The sequence below is a fragment of the Rhamphochromis sp. 'chilingali' genome (assembly GCF_963969265.1).
Source record: "Rhamphochromis sp. 'chilingali' genome assembly, chromosome: 8".
Classification (NCBI taxonomy): Eukaryota; Metazoa; Chordata; class Actinopteri; order Cichliformes; family Cichlidae; genus Rhamphochromis; species Rhamphochromis sp. 'chilingali'.
The window spans coordinates 15,539,487-15,565,180 of record NC_137935.1 but is presented as its reverse complement, the minus strand read 5'-3'; the positions used below and the strand labels follow the sequence as shown (position 1 = coordinate 15,565,180).

General features: G+C 40.2%; 1 protein-coding gene across 3 annotated transcripts in view; it reads left to right on the top strand.

The window, feature by feature from the left end:
• Nucleotides 1–25,373, top strand: part of LOC308401812 (muscleblind-like protein 1) — a 68,333-nt gene extending 42,960 nt beyond the window's left edge. For all 3 annotated transcript variants that reach the window (XM_080890246.1, XM_080890247.1, XM_080890248.1), the window contains 9 exons: nucleotides 3,367–3,537; nucleotides 10,342–10,566; nucleotides 13,266–13,505; nucleotides 15,434–15,487; nucleotides 16,304–16,454; nucleotides 18,256–18,291; nucleotides 19,114–19,205; nucleotides 19,521–19,590; nucleotides 21,708–25,373. In XM_080890246.1, the coding sequence (XP_080746372.1) occupies nucleotides 3,367–3,537; nucleotides 10,342–10,566; nucleotides 13,266–13,505; nucleotides 15,434–15,487; nucleotides 16,304–16,454; nucleotides 18,256–18,291; nucleotides 19,114–19,205; nucleotides 19,521–19,577 (1,026 nt within the window). In that variant the 3' untranslated portion in view covers nucleotides 19,578–19,590; nucleotides 21,708–25,373. The remainder of the gene's footprint in view (nucleotides 1–3,366; nucleotides 3,538–10,341; nucleotides 10,567–13,265; nucleotides 13,506–15,433; nucleotides 15,488–16,303; nucleotides 16,455–18,255; nucleotides 18,292–19,113; nucleotides 19,206–19,520; nucleotides 19,591–21,707) is intronic.
• Nucleotides 25,374–25,694: the final 321 nt, after the last annotated feature.

Here is a 25,694-nt window from a genome sequence, read left to right as displayed (position 1 = left end):
TCTACTGACTTATAACTTATTATTACTTATGACTTATTGCCTCTGTGGGTTTCAGAAACTCTCAGTGTAGCTGTCGAACATCTTGGCCAAGACTTCCTTGTTACTTACTGTGGCGGAGGTTCGGTCGCTGGCTCAGCTGCAGGGGAGGTTTGGTACTGTGAGCTCAAGGGGCAGTGTCAGGGAGGTTCAACGGACAGGTGTGCATGATAAAGCTAATGAGATTTCTCCCCTTTATATAGTCAAGCTGGAGACCAGCTGGAAAGTTGGTACTGGGTGCCGAACCAGAATAACCTGCATGTGTGGAACTATAATAAACATGGGAGAAATCTGGTTTAATGAGGCTAAGGTGATTTTTAACAACAGATTGCTCTATTCTCCATACACCTTAATAGTGAAAAGTGATTTCCTGTCTTTAAAGTGCTAACCATTTAACTATTCTTTGCTTCAACTAAAATATTGGGAAGGTAAATTGGTTCAAGTGTTAGAATCTGGATTTGAGGAATAGCTACCTCCATTATTTGGAGAGTGAACCAAACGTGTGAAACTTGCTTAATTCTTAAGAAGAAAGAATGGGGCAGGGAGTTGCAGAGAACTGGACCTGAAGAATTGGAAAAAGACAGAAGAGACAAAAATAAGATGAGAGGAGAAGAAGATGGAACAGTAGGGAGAGTGCTTGAGAGACAGATGCTGGTAGTCTGTTAGCATATTAACGTCTCCATGGAGGACAGGCAGACAGGTGAAAAGGCACAAGAGAGAAGCCAAAACATTAACATCACAGACAATGATTGGCAAGGACCACGGGCTCATGCATGGCATTGTTTGGAGAACAACAACGCTGCTATAGATAATGGCCCTGCTGGTGAAAATAGAGGGGGATGAATATATTAGGGCGCTGACCTTTCTGAATGTAGCCAATAAACGATAATTCAGATTCTGTCTTTATCAGGATCCACGTAATTTGCTGATATTGTTCATCTTCGAGAAAGAAAATACCTTTTTCGAAAACATAACCTAAGAATTTTGTCCATGTTATTTTGAAAATAACACTGTTTGACTGCAGTGAACGATTGAGTGGTGCCAGTTAAAAGCACCAGAATGTCAGGTAGTTGTTTTTTATATAAATATTTCGATAAAAAACTGGCAACATGAGATCATCTACATTCTTGCTCGTCATAGAAAAGCACTTCCACCACCTGTTTACCAGAAGCTTAAACCTTTTCTTCTTTAAAAACCTTTACAAAAGTTTCTTATTCTTGAAGTAATTATTTTGCAGCTTATTCCCAGTATGGCTTGTTAAAATGTGTAAGTGTTTAAAACCTTTTGAGCTTTGACCACTGAAAACTGATGCAGGGAACCCCGCTGAAAAAGAGCTTAAATAAATTACAGCCCTCAGATAGAGCTGTAATTTATGTAATTGAGGGGCTGCATTGTCACAGTTGATTGCACACACACACACACACACACACACACACACACACACACACACACACACACACACACACACACACACACACACACACACACGGCTGGATTTGACATGCTTGAGTCCAGAGGGAATGTACCCTGAAAATCAAAAGACATTAACCAATTAACACTGATCAATAGTTTACAGCCACATAGGGATGAACCGGGAGGGATGACTTGGAGCATTGTCAATGTGGGCCTTTGGGCCAATGGTCAGGCTAGGAATGCTAGTCCTCACAGCTTTTAGCCAATCAAAATGCTGGATGAAGTCTTGACATTCTGCTGCTCTCCAATGCAAAGTACCTTTCATGCTGTAGCTAGGCAGAATAAATGGGAAAGAGGCAGAGACAGAGCAAGACCAGGAAGTGAAAGGAGGAGAAAGAAGAGAGGTGTTAAGCATAAAGCCAGAGTGGGAGAGTGTATGTGTTAGGCTGTGAAGGAAGGTGTCATAGTAGGCCACAGTGAGCAGCAGGTAATCTCACTGAGATAAGCAGTCGCATGACAGCCAACCTTTAATTCCCCATGGGAGGGGACACTGTGGAGTTGTCGCAGGGCTGGTTTCCCAATCCCCCTGAAATTTTTTTTACATAAAGCAGTAATGGGAATAGATGGATTGAGGATGCATTTTGATGAGGTGGTTGAGGCACAAGAAGAAGACAGAGAGAGAAGCTGACAAAGGCAAGGAGTAGTACAAATGCTGCACACATACATGAATATATACACAGATCACAGCAGTACGTCGGTACTTGCGCTGCTCTGTATTCATGATGAGGAGAGCAAATATCAGCACGGGGCTCAGGATGTATGGGGATTGATGTGAAAGGCAGAGAATGAGGAAGAAAGGGGGAGTGAAAGAGAGGTGGAGATATCTAAGATATTACACCTAGCCAGGGGAGTGTTCAGTGGAGCAGGCATTATGAGAGTGTAAATTACATTCTCTCCTCCCTTTGGGCTGCTGGCTGCAGAATGAATATAAGCACCCACAGCAGTGAGTCCGCACAGACACAGACCACAGTCTCTAGCATAGTAGCATAATACAGCATTAGATTGCCATAATGTGTTTATGTTTCGTGTCACAGGAGTCTCCAATCACGTATCGATCCTACATCAGTTCTCCCGCCTCATCTTTACTGAAATTATGTCCCATATTGACACATGGCTCATTTGTTTGAATTGAGTGGAGATCAATGGTGATTCACAGGGCTTTTTAAAACATCGAGCATCAAGTTGAACAGCTTCTTAGGTGGTAGGATGGAGGAGACTGGGGAGCTTTTGCTAATTTAGATTCCCAAAACAAATTTTCTTTGGGGTTAGACCAACAATGCCGAATCAATTCAACGCAATTGTTTTTACTTTTAAAATTAGACTTAATTTAAAGATGTTATTTCAGCATTGACGAAATTATGATCACAAAGTTCATGATTTTGATCAAATAATAAACAAATGAAACCAAAAAAATAATTTCCAGACAATGAAGTGTTCCTTTTATCACAGACACACGGCAACATTGTGTTTGTTTAATGTTTGCTTTGTGTAAAGCAATCTCTTAGAAGGAGCAGATAGACAGTTAATCCTCTTTATCTCTGCTCTTGGAGCTAATTTGTCTCCCAATGGGACCTTGAGAAAATAGAGAAGGTAGTAAGCCTACGTCTTCTGCAGAACTGATTGGTCTGCTTTATGGCAAAAAGAGTGGCAGGCCCAGATGTCAAGGATGTGAGGTCGGCACCGGTTAAATAGGAGGGAAGCGACTTAATTCAAGGCTCATTACTTCTATACATTAGGCTGTGGTTAAAGGGAACAGGATTCTAATCCACCACTTCCCATGTGTCTTTCTTCCCCACCCCCCTCCCTTGATTTTGCCCTCCTTGTCTCCTCCTTTCTCTTCGTCTCTCATCCCATCAGGGCCGCTGTTCCAGAGAGAACTGTAAGTACCTGCATCCTCCTCCTCACCTAAAGACCCAGCTAGAGATCAATGGAAGAAACAACCTCATCCAACAGAAAAACATGGCCATGCTGGCCCAGCAGATGCAGCTCGCTAACGCCATGATGCCCGGCACACAGCTACAACCAGTGGTGAGTAGTCACTCACCAGACACTTTATTAGGTACACCTGTTCAACTGCCCATTAACAAAAATGTCTAATCAGCCAATCACATAGCATCAACTGAGTGCATTTTGGCATGTAGACATGGTCAAAAGTCAGTTTTCCATTAGTACCTACTCAGATCGACTTTGCACGGTTCGCCACATTTTCAGGGTTTTCCATTAGGTCATAGTGCCTGGTACCAGGTACCTTTTTTAGTACCTGCTCGCCTGAGGTTCCAAGTGATCCGAGCAGGCACCAAAATACGATGTCGTTAGACTGCATGCCACAAAATGGTTCGTCAGTGAGTCACGAAATTTAAACCACCATTTTTGGCGGTTTAAACAAGGCAATGAGGAAAATATGTCTACAAAGAACAACGCCGTGGTCCCTGAGTCAGACAAAAAGCCACAGACTGAGCAGCAGGTATATTCTTGTCCACCTTTCTACACCTCTCTACAAACCCTGGAGGTTTGTAGAGAATTCTCTGAAAAATGTCCATCCATCCATCCATCCATCCATCCATCCATCCATCTTCATCCGCTTTATCCGAGGCCGGGTCGCGGGGGCAGCAGCCTAAGCAAAGAGGCCCAGACCTCCCTCTCCCCAGCCACCTCCTCCAGCTTATCCTGGGGAATACCAAGGCGTTCCCAGGCCAGCCGAGAGATATAATCTCTCCAGCATGTCCTGGGTCTGCCCCGGGGCCTCCTCCCGGTGGGACATGCCTGGAACACCTCACCCAGGAGGCTCCTCCTTGAATCGCTACCTTATCGTGGTGGAGGGGTTTGTGTGTCCCAGGGATCCCAAGGGCTATGTTGTCTGGGGACTTTTGCCCCCTGGTAGGGTCTCCCATGGCAAATTGGTCCTGGGTGAGGGACCAGACAAAGAGCGATTCAGAAGACCCTTATGAAAAGAATATTGAGGGAACAGTTTACCCTGGGTTACCGGGGCCCCGCCCTGGAGCCAGGGAGGGTGCCCGAGGGCGAGCGTCTGGTGGCCGGGCCTTAGTCCATGGGGCCCGGCCGGGCACAGCCCGAAGAGGAGACATGGGCCCATCCTCCCGCAGGCCCACCACCCGCAGGAGGCGCCATAGGGGTCGGGTGCATTGTGTGCCGGGTGAAAAATGTCCACTGAGCAGCAAAATGCCTTGTTGATGCCTGAGGTCGGAGGAGAATGGACAGACTTCTTTGAGCCGATAGGAATCCAGCAGTAACTCCACTAACCACTTGCTACAGCCAAAGTACGCAGAAGAGCTTCTCTGAATGCACAACCTTTTGAACCTTGAAGTAGATGGGATACTGCTTCAAAGTTCAAGTTTTTCCAATCTTGTGGGCAACAGAAGATTGGAAAAACTTTGCCCAGTGTGATGAATCTCAATATCTAGTGTGACCTTCAGGTAGTAAGGTCAGAATTTGGCGAAAACAACAAGAAAGCATAGATCCGTTATGCCTTCTATCAACCTTTCAAGCTGCCAGTGGTGGTGATTTAATGATGTAGCGAATAATTTCTTGGCGCCCCATCATACTAACTGGGCATCATTTAAATACCACAGCCTACCTGAATATATCTTTTTATGAGCACAGTGTACCCACCTGCTGATGCCCGCTTTAAACAGACTAAAGTGCCACAGTACTCCAATGGGCTTCAGTCACAAGATCTTAATCCAACAAAGCACTTTTCAAAACAGTCTCTGAGCAAGACCTTGTTGAATTAAAGATGTTTTAAAGGCAAAATGGGGCCTAAAGCTATTAATAATTATGTACCTAATAAAGTGGCAATTAACTGCACATTGCATATAAAACATTCTATTGAAATACACGTCTAAAAAACGAATAACCACTCTATAGCCATCCATTTTTAATATGCAAGTTGGCTTGATTTGCTGGACCTTGTCAGTGGACAGAGTACTTACGGTTACTTACCTATTAATATAACGGTTTGAACATTCCGGGCTTAATTATGGATAATTATTACAATAAATACCCATACCAATGATCATATGTCTAAAATGTTCTGTTTTCAACAGGTAAAAAATATTTAACTGCGAAATGTTAATTGAATTTAGTCATTTATAGCAGTGGGTCTAAAATGTTGCTTGATATCGGAAAAATACTCACAATTATATGAGGGTTTAAAAAAGGATAGAAGTTAGATTTTAGTGAATTAAAGGCCAGCACAAACTCTTGTTTAAATTTTCCTAAAAAGTTATATTCATTGAACTTAGCTTGACTCCATTTTTTCCTTTGGTTCAAGTTATTGTCAAGATATTGTAGACGAGACAAGACGAAGATGTGCAAGATGCAAAATCTGCAAATATAGTATAATTTAGATGTGTGTTCAGTAACTATGTGACTGAGTGTGCAAATAAGCATATTGTTCCCAGATACAGTTTGTAGTGGATTTGTGTAAGTTTTTTTGTTTTTGAGTCTTTTGATGAGTATTGTAAGGTGTTTTGTGTTTGTCAGTCCTTTGGTGGTAATGAGTTGAGGGCTCTGTTTGGCCCATATCCATTTAGATGGATTTTATGTCCACTAGTCTGAGTCAATATGGTGGTTTTAGTGAATTTTGAAACTGTGTAACTGCACACATGATGTCAGTGTGAATTTTTTATGGGACAGTAGTGACAGCTCAAATGAGACCTGACACTGTCACGAGAGCTGCGTTCCCACCATATTTGCCCAGGTTCCTGTAGAGGGCCCGAAATGTAACATCAGCATCAGCACCGCTGCCCTCTGAAAACCATTATTTCCTGTGGTTTGTACTGTGCGTGAATGGTTTGGCAAGGTGCAATGCAAACATGCTGTCTCGGAAGCTTCTGCATTGACATGACCAGTAGAAACAATGAATGATGGGAAGCAGACACACATACTCTATATGAAGACAGTGAGCAGGCACAAAAAAATTACACAGTACAGATTTGGCACAGTAGCCAGCACAATATAAACTTTGGCTCGATCGAGTGTCAGTGCAGCACATACTGCTTACCACTTTACAGATCTTAACAAATTTATTTGACGACTTGTCATTAAAACAACAAAAAGACACAAATATTTCAGAAAGCTGTCTTGTTTTATTGGTATTTATTGAACAGCTAACAAACTGAATTCACATTTTAGACCCAAATAGTCGGCACACTGGACTTCTCTCTGAGAAGTCAGAAATGAATCAAGCATAACATACATTTTTGTTTGTCCAGCAAGTAAATAATTGAAATGTTGCGTCTTAATCTTAATTAATGACATTCTAGTTATTTTTTCAACTCTTTTGTAAAACATTACATTTGAAAATTTATGGATAACAGCAGCAATTATATTTTAACATTAGGAGCATAGTTTTGATTAGCTGATGTTTACTGGTGGAATAATCACTACAGAAACCATGATAGCAGTGATTTTGGTAATTATGCTGTGTAATTAAGATCATCTGTGACACAGACTTTATACTGGGTGTTCTGATAATTTGTTAAGCACTGTATGTGAAATAGCACAAGATTGATCAGACATGACGCTCATAAGGACCAGAATCCATGCCATTTCAGTGAGTATAGGAAAAACAGTCACACATGTAGAATACATGTGTGACTGTAGAATACATGTGTGACACATACACAAAGTTTCCTACCACTGCTGTGAATGCACAGACCAATTTGCAATAAGCAATTTTGTGTGCTTTGTCATCTAACGGTTTATTATTGCTAAATTAACATTCATAATTATACTTGGTAATTTCCTAGGATTTGCTTAATGACAACAATAAAGACAGTGTTTATAGGTTTAGTGGTTATATAATAAATCCCAGCAGTTCCAGAATGTTCTTGCCAGTTTCACATTCAATAAAACAAATACATTCCAAATAGGACCATATTACAAAGGTATGAAGTATAAACAGTGTGTAAGGGTTATTGAAAACATTGTTTTTTTCCCGATTTTAAACCCCCCTAAAAATATTTGTAGCATTTGTCCAATGTAAACCGATCATAAGGGCAATCATATGATCAGCACTCGGGCCAATCATAGGACTGCCGGTGGGTAGGGTTGTTTGTCTGTTCAGTGTTCTTTAAATGAACTTGAAAAACATGAAAGCCATGAAAAACAGTTCTGTGACTGAGTTTGAAAAAAATGTTTAGCTTAAAGAAAATTGACAGAATTAGTTAATTTGATGAAAGTTTATTCTTACTTTTCCTTTCGTTTGTACATTGCATAATATAGAAAACTAATGGATGGATGAATGGATTAAATAGGCAGTTGGGTTAGGTTCTAACTATGGATGGGTGGATGGATGGATGGATAGCCAGTCCTGGTATAAGGCAATGAAGGGAATTATTTTAAATGATTAACAGCACATCCATAAAGCCATGTAACATACACACACAAAATTGAGTTAAGATGTTGCTCTATGTATGCGCAGCATGCTCCAAGGATGTTCAAGGTGATAGCCACAGCCCCGTTCAGCCAAATGAATCCTTCCATGACCGATCCAGAAACCTTACAGAAACAATGAGAACTGCCAGTCAGGCTTGAAGTAATTCCTCTGTCATCTCCACTGTCCCTTTATGTTTAAGTGAGAGCACTGGAGTGAATTTGTCTAACACTATTCAAAGGAGTTCAAAAGATGCAGTGTGCTTTGACGCACATCTGCAAGTGCACACTTAGCTGATGGCTTATCAACCCTATCTAGAAAAGAGAGGCTGAGTTGAGAGCCCCATTGGGAGGGATGGGGGTTTAAAGAAGCATAGATCTCCCTGGAACAGCAAAGCCTTCCTTTCTGTTTATGTCATGGGGTGAGAGAAAGCAAGACGAGAGAAGAAGCAGGAAGACAAGCTGACAAAGAAGGACACAGCAGAAGAAGAAACGGAGAAGGGAATGCAGCCGAAATAGATAAATGGGCAGGGTAAGACAGGTAGGTAAAGTGAAGGAGATAGGATGACAGCAGTGAGGAGAGATGGCTTTAGACCTCCACTAAAAAGAAAAGTCAAGAAAATAGAGCATGTTCTGTGCACAGGGATCAAAGGGTAAAACCGGGTACTTACCTTTCTAAGAATCAGACTTTATTCTTCCTAACCTCACCTTGTGTTTGTAGCTCAGTCTCCTTCTTCCACCCTTAGTATCTCTACCACATTTTATTTCCCTTTTTTTCTTTTATCTGCAGCTATCCATCCTTCCTCAGTGTATGTAGGTAACCTACTTTAATTTCATGCATTGGACCATGAACACAGTGAAGTGGTTAGGGTCTGTCACAGCTGGTTGTCACTCACTCACAGTAGGAAAGGACCTGTTTAGTACAGATCCTCTTTGAAAATAAAATAAGTCAAAGCATGAAGCCACAATCCAATGACATTCCAGTGGCTGGGTGTAATTGGCCACATCTCTGTGTTTAAATATTTAGGAGCTGAAGTTATGGCTCATGTGGCAAAGTGTTTGCACTACAACAAAGAAAGGTCAAACTAGGTCAGTGCGTCTGACGTACAAATCTTAGAATATTCAAATCTGAATTTAAGCTTGTTTACAAAGAGTTTCAATATGTATTGAATGTCTTTATATAGTATGTTTCTTAGTCCATTATAACCAGTTCAGTGGCTAATTGGTAAAACCGCAATTTAGATAAATAAAGTTGTGCAATGACTGTTACGTCACATTTTACCATCATGATCATTATAATTGTAGTGGGGACTTTTCAGCAAAACTTAACTTTAGGTTTTCCACCGTTATGCAAAAAACAACAACAGCAAACATGCCCTGAAAAAGAGAGGATAACACATTTTACTGGGAATAGTGAAAACAAATACTGCTGAACTGTAATTAAGCCCTGCATGCAATTATAGATGTTTCTGTTGTAACATTTTTGTTAATTAATGCGAATATTCAATTTCATATCGATACTGAAACTTTGACGTGTTCCAAAAAAGGCCTATTAGTAAGCTTTCAAACTCTTCGCAAGATGATATCACTGCATAGTTAAAACCCCATGACCGCAAATGTTTTAGATGACATCATGCTTATTCCATCCAAACCCCAAGCTGCAAATATCTCAAACTGATATCTGAGCACCTGGAGTGAGACACATCTGCTTTTCCAGAGCACCTTATGATTGCAAACAACTCTTCAGACATTCCAGAGGGCAGTGCCGAAAGAATTATTTCTGATTTTCTGAGTCATCGCTGAGCAGTGAGGAGGTTTTAGGAAGAATGTATCAGTACAGCCCTGGCTGCCGCTCCTCTATTACTCACTGTGTCCTGTTGGCAGGGGCTCAAAAGACAATCCTTAGACTGGGGCTGAGGTCAGGATCAGGCAGGGAAAACTTTGCAGTGCATACTCCTCTCTCTGTCAAACTCCAGTACAACGCATACAGGCAGTACTTTATCTTACAGTGAAGCGTCTCTCCCCACTCACATGCTCACACAGCTTGACGTCCTTCATCAGTACTGCTAACTGTGTGATATCTGGGGTATGAAGCATGTGATTCAATCTGATCAATGGAAGAAGGTGACACCACATACTGACACTTGCTCTGCGCGTTAGTGCAAATGAAAGACGAGCAGCCATGTTCTTTTTCCTCAGATGTAAGCCTGTTAATTATCTGTTTTTGCATCTTTCCTTCCACATCCACAATCAGAGTTCCTATTTTTTGCTTTGCTACTGATAATCTTCTGCATCATATGCTGTATATCCACCAGAGGTAATAATTATATGAGGAAGAAACAATGTGATTATATATGTAGCATCTTTATACATAGACTGTGAGAAATCATTGTGGATCAATTTTGACCAACTCTCTTATTTTGCATGTGCTCTCAGCCCATGTTTTCAGTCACACCCAGCCTTGCAACCAATGCCAATGCTGCTGCAGCAGCGGCTGCTGCATTTAACCCCTACCTTGGCCCTGTGTCGCCCGGCCTGATGCCCGCTGACATCTTGCCCAGTGCCCCCGTACTGGTCACCAGCAACCCCAGCGTTCCCATACCCGCTGCTGCTGCTGCCGCCGCTGCTGCACAGAAACTCATGAGGACAGACAGACTGGAGGTGAGGAGGAACACAAACATTTACACACATTCGCAAGAAAAAGTGGGGAAAAAATATATGAAAGCACATCGGGAGGATTTGCATAATTTTTTGTGATTCCTTTGCCGCTCGCAGATTATAAAAAACGATTGGGAGAAATACCTTTTTCACTCCTTTCTAACAGAAGCTTTTCAGATGTAGGATCTGTCTATTCAATATTAACAGTCTTGTTTGTACGTCTGTGTATCTACACCATTTCTGTTACACTAACTACATGCCATTACCAAGACAGAGTTATTTCTCAGACTTAAGCAAGAGAATGAGATGTTAATGAAAGCATCCACAAACATTACCATTGCTGACACTATCGATACGAAGGGGATAACTTTGTCTGGCACAAGCTCGGGTTATAATGTACATATGTCATTTTCAGAAAAATCTTTACTTCTTCTCGGAAAGCAATTAGTTCTTTGAAACCTGATGAGCGCCCCTCCTCCAGCTGCGTTCAGATAATCATTAATTGGACAGTAAGTCAATCTCATCCATTATGTAGCCCCACCCGAGAAACAGTGGCAGCGGAATAATGGGGAAATCGTTGGAGGCAGGCAGGAGGCGTGCAAGAATGCAGGAAGGTTACATTTAAGATGTAATGTTGGGTAGCTGGGTAATTAATGGGGGTGAGGCTGAGTAAGTCTTTGGACCAAGTGAATGAATGGACAACATGCAGAGCGACAGAACAGGTTACTGACAGGAAAGAGAGATGGAGGCGGAAGATAGGAAATCAATTTGTAGACCTGTTGTGGTCATCAGGGGAGGGGTTGGAGCAGGCAGAGACAGAGATACCAGAAACAAAGCAAAGGCCGCTGACTGAATTTTATGGAGGCGTTAGTACAAGTCATGCTGTAGAGGTTAAGGATAAGTGGAGGCAAGACGCTGCGAGCAGGAGAGCATGCACCTCTCGATTCAGACTAAGGATTAAAACGATTTGTCCTGCAAAAGATCGATAGCAAAGGGATATGAAATATTTATCAACCAAATCAGAAATACTCTCCTCATTCCACTGTTTTCCTTTTAGATAGAGAGACCTGTTGGTCAACGGCATCTGTGGTGGTCAGGCTGCAGGAGACGTAGTGAGGCTGCATGTGTGGGTGAAACTTTTTGATGAGGAGATTTCATATCCTAGTTTCTTAATTTGAAAGGAACTAGGTTTGCTAAAAATATCTTAGAGAAAGGGGCCAGTCATATTTCAGTTTCCAGTGTGTGTCGTTCAAAGTAAACATAGCTGGAATTCTGTGGAGCGACACACATACCGCTCAGTTGATGTGTTACGGACTGTTTCCTTTAGGCTGTGAGAAATTCCAATTTTAGAAGACAATGCCCCAGACAGTTTTCCTGAGAAAATATGCTCCAGAAGTCTTGCTGTCTTTTCCTTACATACGGTATGCTGCAACATGTCAGCATGCATAAAGTCATATGTTGGTCACCTGCAACCATGGTGATGCAAGTAGCTCAGGGGGATAGTTAGACATCTGGTCCCGAGAACATCAAATCCTATCATTCAGTCCTCCCCTGTTTTTTTTTTCCTATGACAGCCTACATACACCTCATCACCAAAGGCTCTCACTTTCTCCTCCATCTCCATCCTTGTCTTTTTACTCTATATTCGTCAACCACGCTTACATTTCCCTTCTCTCCAAGTTTCCTCCCTCCCTCACCCGCCTCTACAATATCTGCCTGACAACAAGGCAGTCTCTCGTTTAAAAAAAAATAAGACAAGTAGCAGTAGTTACTGGTTAGCAGTGGTGGGGTGGTGTGCACGTGTAGGCATACATATCTGAGAAAGGGAGAGGTACCCACGAGAAACAAGGGACAGGCAAAGAGAGAAACGCTATCACTCACAGCAGTCAGTGAACGTAGATGATGAGCTGTCAGGACTGGAGACAGAGCAGTTTGCAGATAACTGTGCTGGTGGCCTTTTGTCTGGCAGCCGGTCCACCACAAATCAAATCCTTTATGCACGCAGACAGGGAGACTGGTAAACAGACTTAGTAAATGGCTTGTTCCATCACAGTAACTGATAGATCAATACAACGCACCATGAAATTGCATTTCTTTTGGTGGAGGATTGCATCTCGAATCCAGTTCAGACTCAACGGTCTGATGGAGCGCCGAGAGCAGAGATCTGAAGTTATTGCAAGGCTCTTTGAGTGCCTAAATTAAAAAAAAAAACAGTGCTGCCTTATAATATATATACACCCACCTTTTGTGTGTGTGTGTGTGCGCGCGTGTGTTTGCTACTGTGTGCCAGCGGCTGACAATTACGTCAGCTACAGCCTCCCTCGAGGGTAACCAGCTTCATATTTCCCATGAGCCTCATTGAGTCTGTACGTTCAAAATGAAGAAGGCATTTTCCCAATTGTTCATGCAAGTGCTGCCCCCTTCTGTCAGACTCAGGAAGAACAAAAACAGTTCTCATTTAAATAATGGATGAATGCGGTGTGATTAATGAGTCTGTAAACGTTGGTTAGGATCTGTTCTGCTTATCAATCAACATTAATGGCCGAACCCATCATTAAGATCGGTTACCTTGTCTGATACCATCTGAAATGACAGAGCAGATGGATTGCTTTATCACGTGGACTCACCAGTAACTTTGTAACTTATGTGTGTAACTGTGTATGTGTGTTAGGTTTATGATCAAATCCTTACCATTGCCCCAGGTATGCCGGGAATATCAGAGGGGTAACTGCACGCGTGGGGAGAACGACTGTCGCTTTGCCCATCCTGCAGATAGCACCATGATCGACACCAACGACAACACAGTCACCGTGTGTATGGACTACATAAAGGGCCGCTGCTCGAGGGAGAAGTGCAAGTACTTTCACCCTCCGGCTCACCTGCAGGCCAAAATCAAAGCCGCCCAACACCAAGTCAACCAAGCTGCAGCTGCTGCAGCCATGGTAGGTATCTGTTTACATTACACCTCCAAAAGCAAATCAAACTAAGAAACATTCAAGTATTACAATCTCACAACCTGCTGTTAGCAATTAAAGCTAAATGTCATTTAATGTACATTAAAGTTTAAAATGTATAGTTTTTCCAAAAATAATTTCTTTTTTCGTTTGGAGCAGAAGCATTGCACCACAAATACTCTAATCTGGAGATAATTTTCTATGTATCGACAGCGTTGCTTGAGCCAGTACATTTTACCCTGCTTTTAACCTCAACCTTTAGTCTCCGTTGTGCCTCTGCAGCTCTGACTCAGTACGCCCTAAAATGATACAGATGTAGCTTGTGTCAATGTGTGCTTTGTTAGCAGCAGCAGTAATCGTGCTAGTATGTGACTGAGCCTCCCCTCACCTGCTCCTCCTTGTTTTGCTGCTTTGTTAGTTTTACATTTTGCTTTTTCACAGTCGATAGATGTGTAACATTTTTTGCTGAGAAGACAATTGTGTAGACTGCGGCATATTTTGGATCTTGTTTCCGCAATACAGCGATCGGTTTCTCTAAAGAGACAGTAAAAAGGTCGTGCTCCGCCAAGTGCTGTACAGTAGATAATATTGTGCTTCACTGAATTCAAAAATATGGGTCAGCTTTATATCAGTTAACCTTTCATTTCTGTTTATTTCAATTGATTCAGCACAATTTGAGCAGGCCTGCCATTTATCATGTCCAATCTCATCTTTTCCAAATAAAATGTAGTAACTTCCTGGGATATAAAATGGCAATTAGTATGAATATAATGGCACAATGATAATTATTACTAGAGTGTATCTATAGAATTAGACTAAATGATTGTCCTCTTTTTTTCTTTTATTACAAATAGCCAGACCTGTGACGCTTTTTCAAAGTCTTCATTGAGTATTTAGTTGTGACACATGAAACAAACTCAAACAGAGAACACAACAAGCACCTCAAGGTGTTTTCTAGCTTTATATTGTAAGGTAAAGACCCTATAATATTAGAACGAAAACTCCAACAATAAGATAACCCTGTATGAGCAAGCACTTGGCGACAGTGGGAAGGAAAAAATCCTTTTGAAGAGGAAGAAACCTCCAGCAGAAGCAGCATCTGGGGCAGCCATCTGCTATGATCGGCTGGGGGTGATGGGACAGAGACAGGACAAAGGATTTAGTAATAAAACATTTTAAAATGTATCTACAATTTCATAATCAGTGTATTTGATACAAAAGTTTTGTTCAGATTGGCCCACCTGTTAAAGAGGACATAGGATACATACATGTACCCTAGGATCAATTTAGGAACAAACACATCTGAAGATGTCAATGATTTTTTATGGTATATTCAAATCATGTGAATGAAACAGAAAACACAGGAAGAGGAGAATCACACAAGTACTGGAAACTGCAGTCGTTTAAGACCCTTAAAACGGGCCTAGGACCAAAAGTCAAGTGCCACTTTAGGAAATTAGTTTCAGTACAGTTGCCATGGTCCAGCCACCACAGGCTTTAAGAAAGCAGTGCATCTGGAGCAGAGGGCAGAATCACATTAGATAATATTTATAATCTGTTTCAAATGAATGTATTTGATCAAAGCTCATTCATTGGCTAATAATCTTTTCTGGCATAGAATTTTCGCATTCATGAAAATAAAAACTTTTTTCTGACAGCAAAGTTTGCTATGGGCTGTAATTCTTTTCAGTAACCCTAAAGCCATTAATGTGCATGCACAAGTCTTGTAATTGTTGTATATTGCATTCCAATGATTTGTTTTTGTTTGTTTTTTTGTTTTTTTTGTTTTTGTTTTTTCCTCACCAACCCACACTGCACTGCTGCCCCCATGACGCACCTTCGCTTGCTGGTTTTTGTTAATGCGCTTGAACCCCATTGGCCCATTGCCATCATGTGCTCGCTGCCTGCTAATTAAGACTCAGTCGGCTGTCAAATCAATGAAGCGACCCCTCGACGCAACTTTTGATCTGGTACTATGACCTTTCACCTTTTAGCTTGGCATGCAGCTGTGGTGTGATAGATATAGTTTGAAGCTGTGTTTAACTAACTAAATGAGAAAGCACTTAAGGGTGATGAACTGATTGTAACCTTTGGTTTGACGTTTTAAGATTAAAAACAGATTCCAATCACATTAGTGAAGAATAAGGACAGTGGCTCAAAACTGGAAATGCACTACATTTTCCAATGTCAGTTCATCACCTTAAGTGAATCTCAAAGCATGAAAATGCAAAAGTTTATTGTGGTATAAGCTATGGTAGTCTTTGCATGTCTTGGTCATTTCCCATACTGCATGCATAACTGGTAAAGAGGTGTCATGACAGTCTTAACATGGCGTATAGTTTACTATTATCATGGAGCTGACAGCGCAACTTTCCCTAACTACATCATTTCCATTGGTGGTCCAGCAATCTGTGCTTCAGCTTATATTAAGCAGCTGCTAAGTTCTCTTTACGGAAAATTCGAGTTCTCAGCCAGCAAAATATTGACTGTATCTACTGTAATATTCTAAAATCATGTAAAAAGGTTCATGACAATATCTTGAGTACTTTTATGCTTGTCGTAAGATATACGTCACACATTTTTTTGTCAGCTAGCACCTCTGTCCGCCTGCTCTGACAGAAGTAATGTAGTCCACTGCTTGCTTGCCAATATATTTGATTGCTGTTTTGATGGGCAATTTAATCTTCTAATGAATTTCTTTCTTCTCTCTGTCCTGAATGTCACTGCTACCATACTTTGATTTCCCTCACTCCCATCCTTTTGTTTTGATGTTGTCCCCTCTTCAGGGGCTCCCTCCCGTCTTGCCTCCTTTACCAAAGAGACCTGCACTTGAAAAAGCCAACGGTGCCACCACTATGTTCAATGCTGGTGTATTCCCGTACCAACAGGCCCTGGCCAACATGCAGTTTCAGCAGCAGGCTGCCTTCATACCATCAGGTAAGGTCCGAGTCTTCTTTAACTGGTGTTTGTGGCAGTTATCCTATTCACATTCCACACTCCTTTGATTATGGTTTGGTATCTGCACTGTCTGGCTGAATGTGTGAAATGATGGGGGAAAAACTTGCACAGTGTTATTTGCACATATATGTACTGCATGGTCATAACTTTGGTGTCACAAGTGGGAAGAGAAATAGTCAAAAGGTTTATTTTTTTTCATTTATAGGCAGGCAGGCAGTGCTAGGATGTCTTCACACCTATATTTGTTTTCTCTGGCCCGAGTCAGTTCATGAGTTTGTAAACTTGTAGCTTTTCCCGGTGGTTTGGTTTGTTTTCACACACGGAGAAATCCAAGTGAACCAAAATGTTTCACTATAAACCACGTGAAAATATTCTGGCTGCTTATTGGCCAGATGAGTCTGGGGCTGGACAAACAACAGTAAATACAGGAAGAAGGTGCTGCATTCTAGACTAGTGGAGAGTTTATATTCATTTCACGGTTAGTTGTTTGCCTGCACAGACTTTGGCACATTTATAGTACCTTGCTGCATTCAGAATACAAAGCATACATGGTAACGGGAACTTTTTGAGCTCAAACTTGGAACGCAGTTGGGTCGGATCATGTTCACATGAAAAACGAACTGCTCTGGAGTCCATTTGGAACCAAAGGGTCTTGGTGCGATTGTTTTACACCCGAGTCCAATTACTGTTTTCCCATCTGCCCAAATGATCGCACTGAGGGAAAAAACAAACCAGAGTTTAAATGAACTAAGCACTGCAGGTGTGAAAACACCCTTAGTATTACATATAAACCATGCTCAAAAGATCATTCTAATAAACAGGAAGCAGTAATTTTGAATAAGATGCAACTGAGATAAATAAATCAAAGTTTTTATTTATTTAAGTATTTATTAAAATGTTCATTAAGTTGAACATTTGATGTTACATTTACATGGGAAATATACATTTAATTAAATTAGTTACAAATCAACATTTTGGGCTCAAAATGTTTTGTGTGGTATAAAAACATAAACATAAACAGATATGACTTTAATTGAACTGAAATTCTGAAAAATGGGGCAAGACAATCCACGACTGCTGGAACATGAGGGGCACTTCTTCACTCTCTGCCAGTTTAAATTATACCCAAGGTGTACACTACATGTGAATGCACAAAATGCACACACACACAGACAGCTTTTTTAAATGTTCTTCTTTGGGCACTGCATAGTCATCGTTAACTGTGCCCCATATTCTCCTGTGACAGCCTAAGAATAGCCTGCCATCGATTCCCATCTGTGAGACATTCAGATCCTCAGATCCTCATATGTCCCACTCTATTGGACTGTCAGATCACTACAGCTACACTGTTTGAGGGCTTAAAAAGCAAGCCATTCAAACCTGTCACCGTACAAACAGCTGCCATGGCCCTGACAGGAAAATTGGGGTAGTGGTAGCGTTTAATTTGCCCTTCAGTTTAATGGATAAGTTGAACAGTAAACTGGGGTTGGCCAGCAAGTTTTGTTTTCTTTTCAGTTTTTCCCACCTCTTCCCACTCAGACCTTTCATGCATATGTTTTCTTAAATATGCAGTATGTGCAGTTACAGCAACTGCAAGCCATGAAAGTAATAATAACCAATGCTGTCATATAATAAGCTGTGGCCACTCTATGAAAGAGTTCACATGTTTACATCCAGAATGAATCCAATATTGTCTGACTTTGTAACACTTGTAATGCATTTTGCTGATTTCTTCTCCCCCCTATTCACTCCACTCCCTGTTGCAATGCATGATGGGCAGGCTCGATATTGTGCATGACACCTGCAACAAGTGTTGGTAGGTGCCAGCTTTCCTTATTGATGATCTTTGAACCCATTGTAGTCACTCTCATTTAACTCACCACATAAAGTGAGCACAGTTGTTTTTTTTTAATTTAGACTTTGAAATGTACTCAAAATGATATTCAGTGTCTTTTCAACACAGGCTATTCAAATGTAAACTGCAAATTTTGATTGTGAGCATACTTGTGTAATTTCAATTGGAAATGATGTGCTTTACTATTCTGTACTGTAGACCTTTTTGCTTCACCACAGATCTGTCTGTCACCTAATGCTTGTTGCAGTTCAAAATCCCCTGACCCCTGCTTTGTTTAACTTACATTTCAAGCTCTTTAACCTCTTGAGCGCCTCATTATACTGTCTGGTTATAAATGCCATATAAACATGAGGATTTATCAGTGGTAGCAGAAGAAAGGATAGAGATGTTGTGTGAAGTTTATGCAATCCTGATTGTACTGTAATTTTTGCAAAACCCAGTGAAGTCTCTTATTCAGTTTTGAATGCTCCCCGCCAAGAAAATAACACGCTGCCTCCTGATATGATATGCTCGTCCAATTTTCAATTAGCCGCTATTTAAATAATTTCCCTGACGTTTCTTTTCTTTTTCCACAGCAGGTGAGTTGCTATGAGTTTACGCAAATTGCTGGGATGTTTGTAGATAAAACGTTAAAGATTGCTAGAAAGCAGACAATAAATCTGAAGCTGTTTAGATCTCATGTTTATCAGCATTCTATACACAGACATACAAATGAAGTGTCAAGCATTAAAAGCTTTAAATCTGCTCTGGTTCAACTGCCTGTGTGATCTTTCCCCCTCCAAGTACCCATGATGCACGGTGCTACCCCAGCCACTGTGTCTGCAGCCACCACATCTGCCACAAGTGTTCCCTTTGCAACAGCAACAGCCAATCAGGTTTGCTCCTCTCCTGCCTTCTTTCACAGTCTTTCACCTCTGCTATCACCTCTGACTTTTTCTCCTCTAATCGTACGATTTCAATGTGAATGAAATGAAAAGTGCATGAGTGGTGCACAAGGATCACCTCTGGTCTTTGCTAGTTATTTCTAAATATCTCAATTTGTGATTATAGACATGATCGCTATGCTTATGCTTGTTAGCGGTTGTGGTTCCAGTGTGTTTTGTCCTCATTGCAGTAGACCCTTCTGTTTATTTCCCTCTGTCTTCCCATTCCCCCCTCCTCCCCTATTTGTCTTTTCTCCTCCCAATCAGATTCCAATAATATCTGCAGACCATCTGACTAGTCACAAGTATGTGACCCAGATGTAGAAGTCTCAGAACAGTATGTACTGCACCTCCAGCACCTCACACAATGCATTCGAACAATAAATCTTTTTTCTCTGAAAAAGACCTCCAAACCTCCGATGTGACAGAGTTACAAAAGCTTTTTTTTGTTTGTTTTTTGGGGGAGTTGTGGGAGAAATGTTTTTTTACAAAATAAAATTGTTCACTTACTTGGTAGCAGTTAGAAGAGAAGATTACGTCTCCGCTCATATTTGAACGTTAGAGATGAAGCTGGAGTCAGGAGCTGCTTAACTTAGCTTAGAATAATCAACAGAAACACAGCAAAACAGGTAGAATTAAAAAAAACTAAATGAAATATAAATAAATAAATATATTAAAAGCTGCCAAGTAGAGCGTCTAGTGCTTATCTGTTTACATTCCCTCCCTGCATGTTGAAATTTATACAGTAATGTTTGCCAATATTTAAAGTTGTGATTCTATATGGTTGCTGGAAACATTAACTAGCTTGTAAGCTGCCAGCAGCTACAACATGCCAGGAATAGCAAATAAGCTTCCACACTATCAAACAGCACAAGCCAACAGAGATGAATTAATATCCTGTTTGTCTTGTATGACTTGGCCACTGTGGAAGTTTTCACAGTGATCCATCAGATTTTCTTGCGCTCCTGATTCCCCGCTGATGAGATTTACGATATGATAGTCATCATACAGCTGAACTAGATCAAATTAATTTCAGCCGCTCAGTGTTTGCATACTTTTACATATTTTTTTAAGATCAGTATGAAAATCGTAAAAAAAAATCTTTTGTTTTTAATACAGCTGTGAATATCTCAGCTCTTTAAGCGTTTTAGTAAAGTAGAACATAAACAATGTATTATAGAATTGATTGATATAACCTGTGTCGATATAAAGCTCTAAAAATAGTTAATAAAATATATGAAATAATAAAATACTAATAATGTTGATGACAGATAAGTAACATCAAAAATGTCAAATATCACATCTTGTTCTAAAGTAGCTTGTGCTTCTAAGAAATATGTTCATATTGGACAATTGTGCAGCGAATGGGTTCTAATATTCAGTAACAGTGCATGAAATAGTCTGCCTCCCCTCAGAGATCTTCATTTAACCTTTTTGTTTGCCTTGATTTTCGCTAACTATAACTTCGTACATTATTGTACAAAAGTTTCGAGCCACCCCTCATTCATTAGATTTTGTTTTCAAGGAGTTTGACACTTCAGCTGATCCATCATAAATGGATCTGCTGAATTGTTTTCAAGAAGCTGTTATAAAGTAAATTTGAATTTTTGATTCAAATCATCATCAATATGCAAAGAGGAGGTCAGAAGACAAGTACAGCAGTGAGCATCTACGGACCTGTAAAACAGTGTTGAGGCTCTGTCAAAGTTTAGAGGTGTATTTCAGCCTGTGGTGTTGGAGAACATAACTGATGAAATTATCATCGTTTTGATCCACCGTGCAACACCATCCGCCTCACTTTTCAGCAGGGCAGTGATCGCAAACACACTGCAGTAACAACAGATAGAAAAACAAGTGGAACATTTTCCAGTTATTCAGTGGTTTTCCAAAGCCTGGATCACATTATTGTCCTTCAGGAATCTTGTACAACTACTCCTGAACACTACTTTATTATGTGTTTTTATCTATTGTACAGTGTCCTTGGGTGTCTTGAAAGGCGCTTTATAAATAAAATTTATTATTATTATTATTATTATTATTATTATTATTACTTGAAGAAACTGCAAGTAAGCTTCCCTTAGAGCGTTGAAGAATAAAGGTGGTCATACCAAGTATTGACTTTCAAGGTTGTTAAAATGATAAATTATCAGTTTTTGCCTTACATGCTGTATTTCTATATATGATTGCACATTAAAAAAAATCAGTGCTTTATATGTATATATAAACAAATAAATAAAACAAATGAGTGGTTCAAGTACAGTTTGTAATTCACAGTTACTATGGAAACCATACATTCATTTGTTTTAGACAGAAATTTTAGAAAGAAACTTTGAGGCTTATTATCAGCATTCTTGTCTGATTGAACTCTAAGTCAGCAGTAAACTCACTAGCTTTGCTTCGCCATTTTGCCGTTGCTCACAACTGACCTCCTGTACTTCACGCACTTCTTTTCAGATGGAGCTGGAGCGTGCTGGTGTCAAGTCCAAGATTAGTGGTCACCCTCCATGCTCGTAACATCAGGAGCGAAACGGAGGACCGAACTGGTTTGGAATAAATCTGCATGTTAACATAGGAGGCACAGTTTGTTAGAAGCGTTTTCATGTGTACTTCATGCACACTATTACACAACAAGAGAAAAGAACAACATCGCATCAAAGACTGCCTTGCGTTCTGTAGAGGCAACTGACCTTTATTCACCAGACACACTTTGAATGTTAACATAAGGTAAATGTGTGGAGCAGTCGCTGAACAGGTCGACTGAATCGGTACGTCTGTTGACCAAGAATCATGACTTACGTTGTGTGTGTTTATTCATCGGTTGTTGGTCTTTTGTTTACACAAAGGTGCACCTTGTATTTCATTTGAGGAAAAACGAAATAATCTGACTGAATCACATATGCATGCACGATGATTTTGTTAATGATTTGATTTTGTTAAACCTGATATAAGGGAAATTACATGAGTGCACTCAGAGGCAAAATAGCAACTGAATGTCTGTGAGGTGTCTTTCAAACCTTTGTAGCCTACCTTTCTATCTCTTAAGCACATGTCTTTAATGTTGCAGGCATCCCTGTAAAGTGCCATACATCTCAAACTACATGAATGGTATAGAAACAGTGTTACAAAGTGTTGCAATTCAACGACTCCCTTTAATACGTCTCTTTTCTCTTTTGGACAGCATGAAGTGTCCAATGTCATAGCCCGTCATTGTCCGTGATTCCCTAAGAGCACCATCGCCCCATTGATTAGATGACCGTCCCCGGATCGTGTGCTTTACATAAATCTTCTACTGATTAGCTTTTAATTTTATTTTCTTCAACTTTGTTGTTGATGTCAGTTGTTTAGACGTGAAATGACTTGACTCGTAATCCGAGCTCTGTGCGGCCATTAAGTCTGTTGACTCTAAACGTCAGACGAGTAGACTGTGAGATCTCAGCCTGGGTGAGAGACCAAAGAAGCTCTCTCAGCGATGAAACTGTTATCATGACACCACAGGGTCAGGATCAGATGATGTCCACGCTGCTGTGAGACAGAAGTCAAAATCGACAGTGCGACTGGCAAATACGCGACCTGTACGACCCGATTTTGTTTTTCATTGGTATCGTTATTCATATTTTAAGACAGGTTAAAGTAAATTCAGTGTAGTGTATATAAAGTCAGACATATTTAAGAGTATTTGTTCTTATGTCTACCTGAGAACTGTTTTTCAGATAGTCAGCCAAAGTCTTTTCGTGTCACTGTTGTTAGGTGTTGTGGATAGACTAGTGGGGCTAAATTCTTAAAAATATGTAGCCCAAAGAAGGATCGAGTGTTTGGAGTAGATCTCTAGAACTCTTTATGTTATTTTATTTTTTAATATTCTGGGTGTTTTTTCAGGCATAGTCAATTGGTGGATAGTACAGGGAAAGTGGCAAGAATATAAACGATTGTATAACTCATCCAAAGCCTTAGAATGTATTATCGGGTCAGCACAATGCAACATGCCATTTTGAACCATCCAGTTGCCTAATCCATGCCATATTAACACACAGAGAGAGCACTATGTAACTGTCACTTTTTTTTGTCTGTGTTTTCTTAACTCTCTTGCGGTTTTCTTTGTTAGACAACAACAATTGTTTTATTGTTTTGTTTGGATGATTTTTTTGATATTAGTTCAGATTTTCAGTTTGGCTTATTATATTTATCTTTCTTATAATGAATATAAGGCTCAGTGTGTGTGTTTGCGTGTTCCTCATGCACAGTTCCCTAAAATTCCATGTAATGTTAATTTTTGTATGATTACAATTGTAAACTCAATATTTTCTATGTTATGCATATTGTTGAACTGTATGCATATTGTTCATTTCGCTAGTCTTTTTGTTTTGTCTTCTTTGAACAAAGATGTTTTATATGAGTATCTAACAGTAATGAAATAATAGAACAGAGAGGCCCAGGTTGTCGCTGTGGCAACCGTCGCCAATAAACGAGTAATATTTTAATGATTGTAAGGTTTGTAACTAGTCATATAAGAAAAAAAAAAGACTATTATAAAAATCTAGTTCTTAGATGTTTAGAGTAAAGATGTTATTTTCTACTGTATCCATTTCAAATAGTAACTATTGTTTTAATGTTTTTACTCTCCCTGGAAATTGGGCCATGTTGGAAAACAAGCTGCATATTTGATCACTTTTGGGGGCGTTGCTGGCGGGGTCAGGTGAATGTGGCGAGTAGGAAACCGAGTCTGAACTCTCGTTTCTTACCCAGCCATCTGCAAACAACAAGGGTGGGGTGGGGAATCTTGAGGTGATAATGGTTGACTTTTTTGCACTTCTGTACATAGTCAAAAAAGAAAGAATCATGTATATTGAGATCTTATTTTGAATAAAAAAAATAATGTCTATCAAGACAAGGAATTTTGCTAGGATAACAAAAAAAAATCTTATGAAAGGCTGAACAAAATTGCTTGCATCAAAAGGGCACCGAGTTCTCACTCTCCTACCCCTTTCAGAAAAGGCCAAGTGTTGCTCTTCTTTTTTGTCAGCAGCTTGTAGTTTGCCAGGTAACCTTCCGGAGGAGGCGTCCACTACCCTCCAGGGTAAGGGCCTGACTGGGTTTGTCTGGTCCCCCAACCCGCCTGTACTGCACAGGTGTGTGTCATGGCCACGCCCGCCCAGGCCCAACCAATCACAACACGTCCTGTCTCTTTACTGTACTCAGAGAGGAATGCATGTTAAAGGAAATACATATACAGTTTAAAAAAAGAAATCACAACACAGTACTATTGATTAAGAAAACATTTACACAGAAAGATGTATTTACAGTATACAATATTCTATCAATGTAATGGAATAAAATATATATTAAAAAATATAAAAATAGAATAGTGGTTTATTTAAAAAAAAAAGATTCCTGAGAATATACTCACTAAAGTTTCACCACTTGGAGAGTTAAAATACATGCAACACAAACACCATAGCTATAAGTATGTTCTTTATGTTTATGTAAGCTGTGCTTCTAGTAGATGAAACTGACCGAACCCGATCGTAGTTCAACATCAGGTCAGAATTTAAGAATAACTGCAGAATGATATACTGCTTCGTAGTTTGGTTATTAACCAGTTAGTTTGAAATTTTGTCCTGATCATCTTAGTCACCTCTCATCTTCTACAAGCACGCATGCTTACATTTATGATATAATGTAAACTGAACTTTTTTTGGTTTGTCGTTTGTTTTCTCTGCTTGTAGTGCTAAGATGATGTATTCTGTCTTCTGCTGCAGTTTGTTTCTGCTTGTTTTACTGTTCCGGGCCCCCTGAAAGGATGCGTCATGTTTGCATACCAGCCACCTCGTCTGGAAAGCGTGTGTAGAGAAAACTACTGATTGCAACAGTCTAAAGCCATAAAATCCAATCATCTGAATGAAATATGAGAAAAATTATAAAGAGTTGGGGTGTGGTATGTTCTGGATCTCACAGGATTGTGTTTGCCTTGGTTTTGATTAACTATAGCATCATGCAATAATTCCAGTCATGGAGGTAGTTAGTATAGCTTGTGGTGTGCTGTGCCAACACTGATGGATGTGTGGAGTTAAGAGAAAAGTACGTGACCCATTTTATTCACGGGGCCTGCATTGCTATATTTGATTCTTGCTGTTATGAATAAAAAAAATGTAATAAAAATTTACAAATGAACTCAAGTAAAGGAGAATTTGTTTAAAATGTCTCGTTTCATTTGAGCTCAAGGTTGGGATGTTCTGGGTAATTTAAGGGAACACAAATTACAATGCTAGAGCTCGTTTCTGTGCACAACAAGCAGCGAGCGGCTGTCCTGGCTGTGTGTAGCACAAGCGTTAAATGAAGCTTAACGCAACATATTCATCTTTGTTTTTGTATTAAACCAGGGATGTCGAACTTATTTTACATTGTTGGCCACGTACAGGCCACTTTGACCTTTGTGAGCCACAC